Genomic DNA, 17,411 nt, shown 5'->3' with positions numbered 1-17,411 from the left:
TAAACTTGTCTGCCGAAATTGGGACTTGGGAGTGTTCAGACTGTGAACTTCAGAGTCATTCCGTTTTTATCGGACTACAAAAACAATACATGTGATAATTAGCTGTCATTTTGGCCAGATTAGCAACACTATCTAGCTACTTCTCGCTTACTTATTACTATGCCACATTTTTTGTTTGTTAATTAACTATCTGACAAGACGGCAACTCCGTATGCAACCTGTTTTCAGAGATACAACACCATCGCACTGGATTCACACCGGTTAGTCGTCACTTTAGCCAGCGGCTACATTGGCATGTCAAGGTTACATCCATATTCCAGATGGTTATTTCTCAATTGTTCCCACTTTTATAAGCGTCAACTAGCGCCTTGCTGCTGCTGTTAGCATAATAGACCTGGCTGGGGAGGGCTCATCAGGACAACTCGACTGTGAACCGAATTACAATCGTCTCCCAGTTTCAACTGCGCAACCTACGTCATCAATTTCGGCACCAGGCGTTTCCGTATAGCCTATCCCAATGAAAAGTCTCAACTTTAGCTAGCCATGTATATAATTTGTTTCTGCATTTGAGTATTTAATTTAGCTAAACAATATTGCTTGCACCAGGACCATGAAAGGGGAACGTCTCACGTGCTTACAATCACCACACGAATGAATTGTAAATAGCCATGTGGTTCTTTAGCAACTGAGCTAGCAAACGTTACTCACATAGCCGCTAGTTGTTTTTCAGCATTCAAAGGGCTATTAGTCGTGCAAACATCGCCACTAGTTTGTGATGGACTTTACAGAGGAAGACGAAATGGAGACAAGTGATAAAGAACAAGGTAAGTAATGTATGAAGGTTTTTTTCAAGACTTGACTTAACTGTCCCCGGGGTGCGAAGTGACTTGACCAGGTGGCTGGGATCGTTGAGCTGTGCATTTTGGATAAGAGTTCAAGCAACCATTTTGTATGTAGCTCAATTAGGCATGTTTATCTTTGTTCACTGTAAATTAGCTAGAAATGCAGTAAGGTTTTGCCTGTCACTCTGTCATTGCCCCTTGTCTGTCTCTTCTGTGGACTGTTTGTCTGATTAGTTGGTTCTGTCTGACTGGTCATTGTCTAGTTGTGGTTGTCAGTCTGTCTGTCTATATTGCTGTCTATCACTGTTGTCGATACATATGTCTCTCTGGTTGGTCGTATGTTTGATTTCTTAGACATCTGTCCGACTGGTTTGCTGTCTGCCTGACTGGTTGGTCATCTGTCTATGTCTGTCCTTTGGTTACAGCCTGGGGTAGGAAGGACCTGATAACGCTCCTGCATGGTATCAAAGAAAACATTCCCAAAGGTGACATGAGTGTTTTCACTAAAGGGGAGAGGACACTGGAGTGGGAAAAGGTGGCTTTTGGTCCCTACTCTCCACAGATGTGTCATCAGAAGTGGAAGGAACTATCAAAAAAGGTGGGTGACTTCTGGCCTAGAAACCCTAGCCTGGTCCCAGATCTGTTTGCACTCTATAGCTGACATACCTGGGACCAGGATAGGCAATTTCTCCAGAGACAGACAGCGTTTCATAAGAGTTGGCTACCGTGCTATACGTTAAGTAAATTAGTTAGACTACTCTTTGTTCTTGGTTCTCATGGGATATGAAATGCCAGTCAAAATATTCATACATTGGTTCACATGAACTTAGTACAGAGATGTACAAAGTAATGTTTATCATTTACATTTTAGTCATTTAGCAGACACCTATCCAGAGCGGACATTTTCGTACTGGTCCCTCGTGGAAATCGAACCCACAATCCCGATGTTGCAAGCACCATGCTCTACCAACTGAGCCACACGGGATACTATCAAAACATACTATCTCTGTGTTTCTCTCTAAGATACGCAAGGTTCGTTCTCTAGCAGAGCTGGTCACTGAAGCTGAGGTTGCCTTTGAAAACCCTTTCCAGTGCCAGAACTGGAAGGTAAGTGAGAACTCTGTCTAACTCCTGTAAATGTCCCTTTTCAACCTATAGAATGCCGCTTAAAGTAATAGAGTAGAACAGGGATCTCCAACCTTTCCTAACATGAGAGCTACTTAAAAAAAAATGAAACATAGCAAGCTACTAATTATTCTCTAGCTTTCAAATAGGGACATTGTTCTCCCCCCCCTGCAACTCTTCCCCGTCCTTAGTGTTCCAAGAGAAAGTAGTGCACTATGTTTTCTGGTAATATACAGTACCAGTCAAGTTTGGACACACATACTCATTCAACGGATTTTCTTTATTTTTACTATTTTCTGCATTGTACAATACGTGAAGACATCAAAACTTTGAAATAACTCATATGGTATCATGTAGTAAGCAAAAAAGTGTTAAACACATAAAAATGTATTTATATTTTAGATTCTTCAAAGTAGCCACTCTTTGCCTTGATGACAGCTTTGGACAAGCTTGGCATTCTCTCAACCAGCTTCACCTGGAATGCTTTTCCAACAGTCTTGAAGGAGTAACCACATATGCTGAGCACTTTTGGCTGATTTTCCTTCAAATCATCCCAAACCATCTCAATTGGGTTGAGGTCGGGTGATTGTGGAGACCAGGTCATCTGATGCAGCACTCCATTCCTCCCCTTTGTCAAATAGCCCTTACACAGCCTGGAGGGGTGTTGGGTCATTGTCCTGATGAAAACAAATGATAGTCCCACTAAGCCCAAATCAGATGGGATGGTGCATCGCTGCAGAATGCTGTGGTAGCCATGCTGATTAAGTGTGCCTTGAATTCTAAAAAATCACGACAGTATCACCAGGAAAGCACCATCATACCTCCTCCATGCTTCTCAGTGGGAACCACACATGCTGAGATCATCCGTTCACCCACACCGAGATGGCGGTTCGAACCAAATATCTCAAATTTGGACTCATCAGACCAGAGGACAGATTTCCACCGGTCTAATGTCCATTGCTCGTGTTTCTTGGCCTAAGGAAGTCTCTTCTTATCCTTTAGTAGTGGTTTCCTTGTAGCAATTCGACCATGAAGGCCTGACTCACACAGTCTCCTCTGAACAGTTGATGTTGAGATGACTGTTGAACTCTGAAGCATTTATTTGGGCTGCATTTTCTAAGGCTGGTAACTCTAATGAACTTAACCTCTGCAGCGGAGGTAACTCTGGGTCTTCCTTTCCTGTGGCGGTCCTCATGAGAGACAGTTTCATCATAGAAGTTGATGTTTTTTGCAACTGCACTTGAAGAACATTTAAAAGTTTTTGGAATGCTCCACATTGACGGACCTTCATGCCTTGAAGTAATGGACTGTCATTTTTCTTTGCTTATTTGAGGTGTTCTTGCTGTAATATGGGCTTGGTCTTTTAGGGCTAGCTTCTGTATACCTTGTCACAACACAACTGATTGGCTCAAACGCATTAAGAAGGAAAGAAATTCCACAAATTAACATTTAACAAGGCACACCTGTTAATTAAAATGCATTCCAGGTGACTACCTAATGATTCTGGCTGAGAGAAGCATGTGCAAAGCTGTCACCAACACTTTTTTTTGGTTACTACATGATTCCATATGTGTTATTACATAGTTTTGATATCTTCACTATTTTTCTACAATGTAGAAAATTGTTTTAAAAAAATAAATAAAAACTCTTGAATGAGTAGGTGTGTCCAAACGTTTGACTGGTACTGTACCTGGTAAAATAATGGTTAATAAACAATTAAGGGGGGTCTAGAAGAAAACAAACAAATTTAGATTTTCTTTAATTGTGCATCTAGTGAGTGAGGAATGTGCATCTAATGTGCTGGACTACCAATGGTCCTGTGCTGCTGCTCATTTCAATGCAAAATTTGCAAGTAACAGAGAAATTATATACTTTCTCATGATATACTTCTGCCAGGTAAGCCTACTTTGCAGTTAACATTTAATTTAGACGGTTTTGGGGAAAGTATTTCTGTCAACCGATGACGGTTATCACATCAACTGGCTACACTGAGAGTGATAGACAAACGCGCGCAATACACAGACGGGCAATAGTGCTAGAAATTAATTGGCAGATGTTGTGTTTGGCTTTTTAAGCCTTTAGTGGCTAACCAGGGCTGGGACTTTTTTGTTTTAAGCCTTTATTTAACTAGGCAAGTCGGTTATGAACAAAATCTTATTTTCAATGACAGCCTAGGAACAGTGGGTTATGTGCCTTGTTCAGGGGCAGAGCGACAGATTTTTACCTTGTCAATGTTCGGTTGATTAAATAGTAGCTGGGAGCTTGACATGTCTGTACTTGTGAGGTTTATTTATGACAGTTTGCAGTGGAACGTGAAAAATTGCTGAACAGAACTGTTTGGCGAGCTACTCATAGGTGGGCTGTGAGCTACTGGTCGCTCGCGATCGACCTGTTGGAGACCCTGGAGTAGACTTAGAAAATTCCACCTGCTGTAGGCATTGAACATATCACCCTCCCTAGGAGAGGGGGTGACCTCGACAATTTATTGTTATAACGAGAGGCTGCCTGGATCTTTTAATTTAAAGACTCTTGCTCCCTTCGGTCTCAACGTAGACTTTGATCTGAAGCCATTATTGTGATTTTGCTATTCATTGTAAATGTTTGTAGGCCTATGTATCCAAATTGTATCTATGTATGCTATCCATTCATGTTTTTGTATGTTCTTATATCTGAGAATTAACCAATGATACCAGGCCACACCCGGCCATGATTAGACACTGTATAAACTAGTGACCCGCAGTGTTTGTCATTATACCCTGATGAAGACAGTTTGTCTGTCGAAATGTTGGTTATTAGGTTATTCAATTATTGCATCTTGAGCTCCTAGAGTGTGCGGCTCTCTTTTTCTTTTCTATAGTCAAGTGGCAAACTGGTATTTTTTAAAAGTTATTGTCCATCACTAGGATTTGAACTGTTCCTGTTGGAAAAACAACATCTTATGTATAAATACAGTAATGTACAAGGGTGAAAAAAATAGTTTTTTCTTTTTAGATACAAGCGCAAATTTCATGGAGTAGGCCATTCAAGGAGTTGGTCTGATGGTGCCATCTGGTTTTCATCGACCTCCCCCATGCTTGAAGAACAATTAGAGGAGCAATTGAGAGAAAAGAGGAAAGGCCCACCCCCTACAATTGTACCATGTCAGAGATGTGCCTTTTGTAAAGTGAATTGGGTGGTAAATTAGCTGAAAAGGAGACTGGAGTAGGACTTCAAGAGGATGTTTAACATATTTGAGAAATTTTCTCTGTTCTTTTGCAGATACACCCTGACTTCCCAAGGAGACCTACCCCGTCAAACGGCATCTTCTCCAAAGAGAACTTTAAAAAGTTTAAGAAGCAGCAGCCTGAAATGACACCTACTGAACTCTTTAAGTTAATGAGTGAGAAGTATAATGAGCTCCCAGAGCACAAGAAGGTGTGTCAGTGTGTGAACTGCTTTTTATAGTCATAATGGCAATGATCTCCCATTTTCAAGTTGCTATAGCACAATTTATTTATCCTTGAATTCTTTGGTTTGAGGTAGACTAAGAAACCTTTGTGGCCTATACACTTGACTGACTGGTTGATTACTTCCTATTTCTGGTTTATAGGCAAAATATATTGCGAAGTTCCAGAAAGAGAAGGAAATGTATGAGAAACGCATGAGGAAGTTGAGGTAAAAATGTATTGAGCTGTCTGTTGCTCTCTTGATGTCATAGATGCATGTTTGTTTGTTGTTTTGACTTTCTAAAGTCTCAACTGAACCAATGCTCCTCCAGGAAAGAGTACTCTGGGGGGAAGAAGGTACAGAGAGACTGTTTAAAGAACATAAAAGGGCCCCTCACACCCCACGGGCTCTGGTACCGCCACGAGAGGAGGGAATTCCTTCTAGCCAACCCAGGTGTGAGTGTCATAGCTGTCAATCAATCTAATGTAATCTGTTCAAGGCTTGTTTTTTGAAATATTTTACAAGGTTAACTAGTGGAGGGGTGGGAGATGTTAATCAGCAAAGGCCGATGTGTCTTCAGAGTTCAGCAATCTGCTTCTACTAAACAACTTATAATATGTTTTGGCATCTTCTTTATATAGAGGAATGACTGATTATCCTGACCTCCCACTGACTGTTCCAATACACAATTTAATTTAACTGTTATTTATGCAGGTTAGTCTTGCTGATGAAACATTGCATAAGAAACACATGAACTGCAGGTGATATAGCATCATGTCTCTCTCCACAGGCCAAAAGAGACTGTATCAGGCAGAGTATTGTGCAGAAGACGCGCTGGTCCAAGCTACCTGACGAGGAGAAACTCAAGTGGATCAATCGCTCTCTGGAGCAGCAGACACAGTATGAGGAGGTGGGTGTTTTGCTGATGTGTTTATGGCCTAGAATACAATATTTTACTGAGTTACAGTTCATATGAGGAAATCGGTCTATTGAAATCAATTCATTAGGCCCTAATCTATAGATTTCACAACTGGGCAGGGGCGCAGCTATAGGTGGGCCTGGGAGGGCATAGGCCCACCAATTTGGGAGCCAGGCCTACCCAATAAGAATGAGTTTCTCCCCACAAAAGGACTTTATTACAGACAGAAATACTCCTCAGTTTCATTAGCTGTCCGGGTGGCTGATCATACACGATCCCGCAGGTGAAGAAGCCAGAAGTGGAGATCCTGGGCTGGCCTGGTTACATGTGGTCTGCGGTTCTGAGGCTGGTTGGACATATTGCCAAAATCTCTAAAACAAAGTTGGTGGTGCCTTATAGTAAATAAATTAACATTCAATTCTCTGGCAACAGCTCTAGTGGAAATTCCTGCAATCGGCATGCCAATTGCATGCTCCCTCAAAACTTGAGACATCTGTGGCGTTGTGTGACAACTGCACAAGTGGCCTTTCATTGTTCCCAGCACAAGGTGCACCTGTGTAATGATCATGCTATTTAATCCGCTTCCTGATGTGGATTTACTTGGCAAAGGCGAAATGCTCACTAACTGGGATGTAAACAAATTTGTGCACAATTTGAGAAAAAATAAGCTTTTTGTACATACAGAACATTTCAGCGGGTCTTTTTAATTCTCCTCATGATACATGGGACCAACACTTTACATGTTGTGTTTATATTTTTGTTCAGTATATTGTTAGACTCTGGGTCAAACTTGGAACATTGTTATACCAGAGACACGATACATCAGGAGTAATACTATAGTATGTGAGGAGTGATGGAGACTGGTTTTTACATCAGAAGTTAATGGTTATCTGTAGGAGCCCAGATGGCTTTGGAATGTGCTGGGTAGAGGGGAGGCAGTCACGGGAGTGCTATAGGTGATACGGGTGGAGAGCTATGGATTAGGCATCAAGGGGGTTGAGGTCAGGTCATAAGGGAGGAGGAGCTGTTTATTACCCCGTCACTTCGTCTTCCTGTCGAACCATAAAAGATGTAAGGATTGGAGAGGAGGAGGAGTGCATTTAAATTGGAGTATATATACTTGTGTTGGTGGAAACCATGTTTTGTCTCATGCAGCTGTATTGATCCTCTGGGAAGAGTAAACTTGGTTAAGCTTTCATAGTGTCTGTTGAGGTTTTTACTCTGAGAATTAGAAGCTAACAATATGTTCACTATCACAATGTTCCACAATGCAAAGTTCCAGGACACATTTATGGTTTGGGTTGTTGATTTTGCATCACATGAATCACTCAGCCATGAACAACTCTCATGTTGCAGGAGGAGATGGAGGAGCACCCAGAGAATAAAGGGAGTCGGAAGGCCAAGCATAAGCCACTTCTACGCAAGAGTGAGAGACTGTTGAAGGACTTGGCAGACGGCAAACCTGACAAACCCCCATCGTAAGTCACTGGGCCTACCTTTACCATAAAGGGCTACCTTTGCCAAAGTAGTAACTGTTGCATGAGTAAACAGAAAGATAGTCGCACATTCTCTAAATATGCTCCCAATAATTTAGTGTGTGAACAACGTTTCGGCACATAGTGCCTTCTTCAGGCTAGAATATTGGTGTTAACCCATACAATTATTATGAGCATATTTACAGTATTTTTTTTACATTTTCACACAAGTATACTGTTCCGTAAGTCAGCAGCTCTCCAACATTGAGTCCACTCATGCCTTTTACAGAGTTTTTGCATGAGTGCCAATTCATTTTCCAAATATAGATACGTTTTCAATATGCAGTGCATTCAGAAAGTATTCAGACCCCTTGACTTTTTCCACATTTTGGTACGTTACTGCCTTCTTATAAAATGTCTTCATTTTTCCCCCTTATCAATCTACACAATACCCCATAATGACAAAGTGAAAACGGGCAAATTTATAAATAATAAACAAATACCTTTATTTACATAAGTATTTAGACCATTTTGATATTAGACTCTACATTAAGCTCAGGTGCATCCTGTTTCCATTGATCCTCCTTGAGATGTTTCTACAACTTGATTGGAGTCCACCTGTGGTAAATTCAATTGATTAGACATGATTTGGGAAGGCACATGCCTGTCTATATAAGCTCCCACAATTGACAGTGTATGTCAGCAAAAACCAAGCCATGGAGGTTGAAGGAATTGTCCGTAGAGCTCCGAGACAGGATTGTTTCGACGCTCAGATCTTGGTACGGTAACCATAACATTTTTGCAGCATTGAAGGTCCTCAAGAACACAGTGGCCTCCATCATTCTTAAATGGATGAAGTTTGGAACCACCAAGACTCTTCATTGAGCTGGCTGAATAATCGGGGAACTGAGAAATCGGGAGAGAAGGGCCTTGGTCAGGGAGGTGACCAAGAACCCGATGGTCACTCTTAGAGAGCTCTAGAGTACATCTATGGAGATGGGAGAACCTTTCAGAAGGACAACCATCTCTGCAGCACTCCGCTCTCAGGCCTTTATGGCAGAGTGGCCAGACGGAAGACACATGACAGCCTGCTTGGAATTTGCCAAACAACACCTTAAGGACTCCGACCATGAGAAACAAGATTCTTTGGTCTGATGAAACCAAGATTGAACTCTTTGGCCTGAATGCCAAGTGTCACATCTGGAGGATACCTGGCACCATCCCTACGGTGAAGCATGGTGGTGGCAGCATCATGCTGGCACCATCCCTACGGTGAAGCATGGTGGTGGCAGCATTGTGGGGATGTTTTTCAGCGGTAGGGACTGGGAGACTAGTCAGGATTGAGGGAAAGATGAACAGAGAGAACATCAGTCTCAACGTCAACGGTGAAGAGGCGACTCCGGGATGCTGGCCTTATGGCTTTTTCTTTGCAACTCTGCCCAGAAGGCCAGCATCCCGGAGTCGCCTCATCACTGTTGACGTTGAGAGTGGTGTTTTGCGGGTACAATTTAATGAAGTTGCCAGTTGAAGACTTGCGAGGTGTCTATTTCTCAAACTAGACACAGTAGTGTACTTGTCCTCTTGCTCAGTTGTGCACCGGGGCCTCCCACTCCTCTTACTATTCTGGTTAGAGCAAGTTTGTACTGTTATATGAAGGGGGTAGTACACAGCATTGTACGAGATCTTTCTTGGCAATTTCTTGCATGGAATAGCCTTCATTGCTTCTACACCTGCATTGCTTGCTGTTTGGGGTTTTAGGCTGGGTTTCTGTACAGCACTTTGAGATATCAGCTGATGTAAGAAGGGCTATATAAATACATTTGATTTGATTTCTCAGAACAAGAATAGACTGACGAGTTTCAGAAGAATGTTCTTTGTTTCTGGCCATTTTGAGCCTGTAGTGCTTCAGATACTCAACTAGTCTAAAGAAGCCCAGTTTTATTGCTTCTTTAATTAGACCAACAGTTTTCAGCTGTGCTTACATAATTGCAAAAAATGTTTTCTAATTATCAATTAGCCTTTTAAAATCAGAAACTTGGATTAGCTAACACAACGTGCCATTGGAACACAGAAGTGATGGTGGCTAATAATGGGTGCCTGTACGCCTATGTAGATATTCCATTCAAAATCAGCCGTTTCCAGCTACAATAGTCATTTACAACATTAACAATGTCTACAATGTATTTCTGATCAATTTGATGTTATTCTAATGGACCAAAAAAATGTGCTTTTCTATCAAAATCAAGGAAATTTCTAAATGACTCAACTTTTGAACGGTAGTGTATGTATATGTGATATTTCAGATTTGTATTTTTTAAAATAAAGTTGCCAAAATGTCAAACAGTTTGGGGTATTGTTTGTAGATTGTGTGCGTGGGGGGGGTTTAATACATTTTAGAATAAGGCTGTAATGTAACAAAATCAGGACAAGGTCAAGGGGTCTGAATACTTTCTGAATGCACTGTAAATGGCCATGTCATATTTACAGTGATGGAGTTTGTGGTCATACCTGCCTTTTTAAGGTTGAGTTAACCATGTGTTTGTGGTTTAGGAAGGCTTACAACCTTTTCTGTAGGGAACAGAAAGCCAACATACAGGGAGAGGGACACTCTAACACCCAGTATTTGGTGATTTGCTCCCAGCGCTGGAAAGAAATGACAAAGAGTAAAAAGGAAGACTACCAGAGACGCTGTGACAAGGTTAATTGGAGAAAATGCATGCTCCGTTCAACCCTTTTTGGTATTTCGTATGTATTTTCATGTTTGGGGGCAAGTCTGTTGAGAAGCTGCTCTTTTAATCTCTTATTGTGAAGACAGACATGAAATGTCTGACCTCCAATTCAACTCTCTGTGTTCATTTTTCAGTTAAAGAAAGAATACGAGGTCAACCTGAACCAATTTTTGTGTGTAAGTTCTCTCTTAATTTCAAAAACTGTCTACGTTTGTAATGACTGATTAGCATGTTAGGTGAACACTTAAACTGATACACTAGCAATTTTGAGGCAATATTTGTGAGAAATGTTGCTGGTAACAGAGTGGGGTATGAGATACTGGCACAATAATGAGCCATATGGACATGGAATAATATATATACACTACCGGTCAAAAGTTTTAGAGCACCTACTCATTCAAGGGTTTTCTCTTCTTTTTACTATTTAATACATTGTAGAATAATAGTGACGACATTAACTATGAAAATAACACATGGAATCATGTACAGTCGTGGCAAAATGTTTTGAGAATGACACAAATATTAATTTCCACAAAGTTTGCTGCTTCAGTGTCTTTAGATATTTTTGTCAGATGTTACTATGGAATACTGAAGTTTAATTACAATTGACAATTACATGAAGTTGATGCAAAGAGTCAATATTTGCAGTTTTGATACTTCTTTTTCAAGACCTCTGCAATCTACCCTGGCATGCTGTCAATTAACTTCTGGGCCACATCCTGACTGATGGCAGCCCATTCTTGCATAATCAATGCTTGGAGTTAGTCAGAATTTGTGGGTTTTTGTTTGTCCACCCGCCTCTTGAGGATTGACCACAAGTTCTCAATGGGATTAAGGTCTGGGGAGTTTCCTGGCCATGGACCCAAAATATCTATGTTTTGTTCCCCGGGGCACTTAGTTATCACTTTTTCCTTATGGCAAGGTGCTCCATCATGCTGGAAAAGGCATTGTTCGTAACCAAACTGTTCCTGGATGGTTGGGAGAAGTTACTTTTGGAGGATGTGTTGGTACAATTCTTTATTCATGGCTGTGTTCTTATGCAAAATTGTGAGTGAACCCACTCCTCTGGCTGAGAAGCAACCCCACACATGAATGGTCTCAGGATGCTTTACTGTTGGCATGACACAGGACTGATGATGGCACTCACCTTGTCTTCTCCGAACAAGCCTTTTTCCGGATGCCCCAAACAATCGGAAAGGGGATTCACCAGAGAAAATGACTTTACCCCAGTCCTCAAGCAGTCCAATCCCTGTACCCTTCGCAGAATATCACTCTTTCCCTGATGTTTATCCTGGAGAGAAGTGGCTTCTTTGCTGCCCTTCTTGACACCAGGCCATCCTCCAAAAGTCTTCACCTCACTGTGCGTGCAGATGCACTCACACCTGACATTCCTGAGCAAGCTCTGTACTGGTGGTGCCCTGATCCCGCAGCTGAATCAACTTTAGGAGACGGTCCTGGCGCTTGCTGGACTTTCTTGGGCTCCCTGAAGCCTTCACAACAATTGAACCGCTCTCCTTGAAGTTCTTGATGATCCGATAAATGGTTGTTTAACGTGCAATCTTACTGGCAGCAATATCCTTGCCTGTGAAGCCCTTGTTGTGCAAAGCATTGATGACCGCACGTGTTTCCTTGCAGGTAACCATATTTGACAGAGGAAGAACAATGAGTCCAAGCACCACCCTCCTTTTGAATCTTCCAGTCTGTAATTTGAACTCAATCAGCATGACAGAGTGATCTCCATCCTTGTCCTCGTCAACACTCACACCTGTGTTAATGAGAGAATCACTGACATGATGTCAGCTGGACCTTTTTTTGGCAGGGTTGAAATGCAGTGGAATTTTTGGGGGATTCAGTTCATTTGCATGGCAAAGAGGGACTTTGCAATTAATTGCAATTCATCTGATCACTCTTCATAACATTCTGGAGTATATGCAAATTGCCATCATACAAACTGAGGCAGCAGACTTTGAAAAATATTTTTTGTGTCATTCTCAAAACTTTTGGCCACGATTGTATGTAAGGTCCCACAGTTGACAGTGCATGTCAGAGCAAAAACCAAGCATTGGGGCTGAAGGAATTGTCCATAGAGCGCCGAGACAGGCTTGTGTCGAGGTACCGATCTGTGGAAGGGTACCAAAACATTTCTGCAGCATTGAAAGTCCCCAAGAACACAGTGGCCTCCATCGTTCTTAAATGGAAGAAGTTTGGAACCACCAAGACACTTCCTAGAGCTGGCCGCCCGGTCAAACTGATCAATCGGGGGAGAAGGGCTTTGGTCAGGGAGGTGACCAAGAACCAGATGGTCACTCTGACCGAGCTCCAGAATTCCTCTGTGGAGATGGGAGGACCTTCCGGAAGGACAACCATCTCTGCAGCACTCCGCCACAGGCCTTTATGGTAAAGTGGCCAGACGGAAGCCACTCTTCAGAAAAAGCCACATGACAGCCAGCTTAGAGTTTACCAAAAGGCACCTAAAGGACTCTCAAACCATGAGAAACAAGATTCTCTGGTCTGATGAAACCAAGATTGGACACTTTGCATTCAGGCCAAAGAGTTACGTCTGGAGGAAACCTGGCACCATCCCTATGATGAAGCATGGTGGTGGTGGCGGCAGCGTCATGCTATGGGGATATTTTTCTGCAGCAGGGACCAGGATCAAGGGAAAGATGAACAGAGAAAAGTACCTGCTCCAGAGTGCTCAGGACCTCAGTCTGGGAAGGTTAACCTTCCAACAGGACAATAACCCTAAGCACACAGCCAAGACAACACAGGAGTGACTTCGGGACAAGATAGCTGTGCACCGACTCTTCCCATCCAACCTGACAGCGCTTGAGAGGATCTGCAGAGAAGAATGGGAGAAACTCCCCAAATAGAGGCATGCCAGGCTTGTAGCGTAATACCCAAGAAGACTTGCGGTTGTAATTGCTGCCAAAGGTGCTTCAGCAAAGTACTGAGTAAAGGGTCTGAATACTTATGTAAATGTGATATTTCAGTTTTTATTATTTTTTTTATTATACATTTGCACAAAAAAAAGGATAATGTTTTGTAATTATGGGATATCGTGTTTAGATTTGATGAGGGGGGACTTTTTTTCATACATTTTAGAATAATGCTGTAACGTAACAACATTTTGAAAAAGTCAAGGGTTCTAAATACTTTCTGAAATGCACTGTGTGTATTAACGTAGGGATGTGAATGGCCAACATTTCACTTGAGCTCAAACGTCTGCTATGTTTTCCAAAACATTTTAATGGGAAATTGAGCACATTGCCAATTTCTACGCTCTGGTTTAAGGATTCCTTAACATTGCGCAGCAATATTGGCCCCCAAAATGACCATTTGTATCGTGGCCTTTAGTCATAATGTGGTCATAATGCTGTCAGAAACATGATGTGTGTGTGTGTTTTTTGTCCATTCAGACTGTGACAGATAAGGAGCGCATTCTATTGGAGAACAGGAAAAGCATGCAGACCTCAACGATGGCTGCACAAAAAGTGACGAAAAATAAGTTTCAAGGCGAGCCTAAGAAACCACCTGAGTGAGTATCGCTGGTTGTGGCACAACTGTTCTCTTTATAAGTTATCTGAGTTTGTGAAAATACTTCTGAAAGACTTACTTCTTATAGTGTTGTGCTGTGCAGATGTATCAGAATAAGAGGAAATGATATGCCTTTTGAAAAATATTCAGTCATTTTCCCACCAATTCCCCAGTGACAGCATTGAGTGTGACCCCAACTTCTAGCTTTTGAAAACCTTTCTCCACTTCACTGAACCCCCCCCCCTGAACAGGCGGGGTAACACAGTATTTTACAGCGAGAAGATGGCGGAGCTGAGAGCCAAGTCGAGCCGCCTCAGCTCCAGGAAGTGCATGGCCATGGTCAGCCCACTGTGGAAGAAGCTGGCCCAGAAGGAAAAGGAGCACTACCAGAGAATAGCCCAGGAGAGGGCTAGGGAGTACCAAGTAGAGCTGCGCAGCTGGTTTAATGTAAAGTCCAGTCACTCTGGTTGTTTCCCACTTGGCACCCTAATCCCTATACAGTGTACTACTTCTGACCAGGGCCCATAGAGCTCTGGTCAGAAGTAGTGCACTTAGGAATAGGATGCCATTTGGGACTAACCCTCTTTCTTTTAGATTTAAATATGACCACTGTTGTGAGTTGTGGTCTATCTGTAAAGTTTCTACTGTTAACTGGTGGTCATACTATTTAACATTTTTCAGACCTTGTCCATAAAGGAACAGGCAAAGTACTTGGATCAAAACCCAAATGTAAGTAGAGATAAAATTGAGAGGAAATTGAGGTGTGTGTATAGATAAGGCCCTATAAAACGTTAGATTTTTTTTTTCTCTATTCTGTTTATTTTTCTCCATTTAGTTTTTGCAGGTTTCCATTTACCCCAGTTGTTCTGGTTTTCTCTCTCAAAAAGCACACGTGATGGTAGAGTTTTAATTAAAAATATGGTACCATTCTGTCAGGTAAGCATAGGCTACTTTGTAGTTAACATTTTAATTGAGTTTTTTCATTAGCTTCATCACAGACAAAGTGGTGGAGTTCGTGGAGTTCTCTTTGCCTCTTCAGAAAGTTGCAGGAAATACGAATCACGGATACATTCTGTTCATGTCTTATAAGATTAATTTTCAATACATTTAGTTGATTCCCTAGTTCAATACATTTTAGATTATTCTTGAATTCTGTTTTACTGTCTGGATTCCGCGATTTCCCGGCACCACGGATTTTGTGTGTGTGTCTCTCTGGCTGTCTGTCTCGATTGGCGTGAGTTCTCTTTAGGGTTGATGTTGTATCTGTTCTTCAGAAATTGAAAATCCTCGACAACACAGAGCAGAGATGGATGGCAAAGAAGGGCAGAACATCAGTAAGTTAACACACCACACGTTATCACCTCCACAACACCACAGCAAAAGACATGTTCTGATACAGTGCCTTCAGAAAGTATTCACTCCCCTTGACTTTTTCCACATTTTGTTGTGTTACAGCCCAAATTTAAAACATATTAAATGTACTTTTTGTCACTGGCTATACCCTATACCCCTTAATGTCAAAGTGGAATCACGTTTTTCAAAATTCATAAAAAATGAAAAGCTGAAATGTCTTGCATGGTATTCAACTCCTTTTATTATGGCAAACCTAAATAAGTTTAGGAGTAAAAATGCAAAAAGGTGGGGGGTACCTAGTCAGTTCTACAACTGAATTCATTCAACTGAAATGTGTCTTCCGCATTTAACCCAACCCCTCTGAATCGGAAAGGTGCGGCGGGGGGGAACATTGGGTTAACTGCCTTGCTCAGAGGTAGAAGGATAGGTTTTTACCTTGTCAGCTTGGGGATTCGATCCAGCAACCTTTTCGGTTACTGGCACATACATACAGTGCCTTCGGAAAGTATTTAGACCCCTTGACTTTATCTATATTTTATTACGTTACAGCTTTATTCTAAAATGTATGAAATATTTTTTTTTGTCATCAATCTACTCACAATACCCCATAATGTCAAAGCGAAAACAGGTTTTTAGAAATGTTTGCAAAAATAATACCTTATTTACATACACTACTGTTCAAAAGTTTGTGGTCATTTAGAAAGAAAAGCCTTTTTTTTTTTTGTCTATTAAAATAACATCAAATTGATCAGAAGCACAGTGTAGACATTGTTAATGTTGTAAATGACTATTGTAGCTGGAAACGTCTCGTACCCAAGAAGACTCAAGGCCGTAATCCCCGAAGGTGCTTTAACAAAGTATGGAGAAAGGTCTGACTACTTATGTAAATGTGATATTTCAGTAAAAAAAAATATTATTATACATTTGCAACAAAAATGAACCTCATTTTGCTTTGTCATTATGGGTTATCGTGTGTAGATTTGAGGGGGAAGTAACACAATTTGGAAAAAGTCAAGGGGTCTGAATACTTTCCGAATGCACTGTGTATATAGTTTCAAACAGTGTATACACATCAAATGACTTGCAGGTGCTGGGTTCAAAAAGTAAACGGGTTATAAAGATTGGATACCTGCACGCTGACAAATGCTCTAGTTGTTTCTTTGTACAACATCAGCCTGACGAAGACCTTCGGGTCGAAGCATTGCACAATAAAACTCCTGGAGCATTCATTGGGTATTGTTTATTTAATATTTCTATTGCATACATACCAACAATACTGCAACAAGTGCTCCTATGGGGTGGAATCCTAACTTGACATGGGATGTGTCCCAAATGGCATCCTGTTCCCTTTAAAGTGCACTACTTTTGACCAGGGCCTATAGGGTTAGGCATCATTTCAATGTAAGGGTTAAATCCCTCACTGATGTCCAATGAGGATTTCAGCCAGTATCCGCATGTTTCTCTCTAGGACTCGGAGGATGACGACATCGACACATCCAGTGATGAAGATGACTCTGATGAGGTTAGAATAGACACCTTTTAAAAAATAATAATTAAACCTTTATTTTGGGACAATTCGCCATGATAAGTGATCTTATGTACCTTTTCAGGATGCCGAACATATGATGGAAAAGGAGAATTGGTCAGGGTGCTCCAGTATTAGCTCCAGTTCTGAAGAGGACTCCGATACAGAATGATACTGTCCATAACCTAATGACTGAATTAATGTCATTGACACTTGTCCCAATAAACTCAGGTGTTTATTTTGATCCTTGGCCTTTTTTTTTTTTTTTTTTGCCTTTTTATTTAACAAGGCAAGTCCGTTAAGAAAAAAATATTATTTTCAATGATGGCCTAGGAACAGTGGGTTAACTGAACGACCTTGTCAGCTCAGGGATTCAATCTTGCAACCTTTCGGTTACTAGTCCAACGCTCTAACCACTAGGCTACCTGCCACCCTGCTCAGATGGCGTGAGGAAATGCATCCGTCATTCCTCCCTTCCTT

General features: G+C 41.5%; 1 protein-coding gene across 1 annotated transcript; it reads left to right on the top strand.

Moving 5' to 3' along the window:
• The first annotated feature begins 426 nt into the window (after positions 1-426).
• On the top strand, positions 427-17,175 carry LOC115106692 (nucleolar transcription factor 1-like). The gene is made up of 16 exons (XM_029629677.2): positions 427-824; positions 1,268-1,440; positions 1,866-1,949; positions 5,226-5,381; positions 5,557-5,621; positions 5,725-5,848; positions 6,184-6,303; positions 7,669-7,790; positions 10,338-10,485; positions 10,651-10,692; positions 13,936-14,054; positions 14,305-14,500; positions 14,735-14,782; positions 15,328-15,387; positions 16,875-16,928; positions 17,017-17,175. Exons 1-16 carry the CDS (start codon positions 776-778, stop codon positions 17,101-17,103), a joined length of 1,647 nt encoding a protein of 548 aa, XP_029485537.2. The 5' UTR covers positions 427-775; the 3' UTR covers positions 17,104-17,175.
• The last annotated feature ends 236 nt before the right edge of the window (positions 17,176-17,411 follow it).

Source organism: Oncorhynchus nerka, linkage group LG23 (genome assembly GCF_034236695.1).
Source record: "Oncorhynchus nerka isolate Pitt River linkage group LG23, Oner_Uvic_2.0, whole genome shotgun sequence".
NCBI classification, from domain to species: Eukaryota; Metazoa; Chordata; class Actinopteri; order Salmoniformes; family Salmonidae; genus Oncorhynchus; species Oncorhynchus nerka.
Note: the sequence above shows the minus strand (reverse complement) of the source record. Positions and strands in the feature narration are given on the sequence as shown.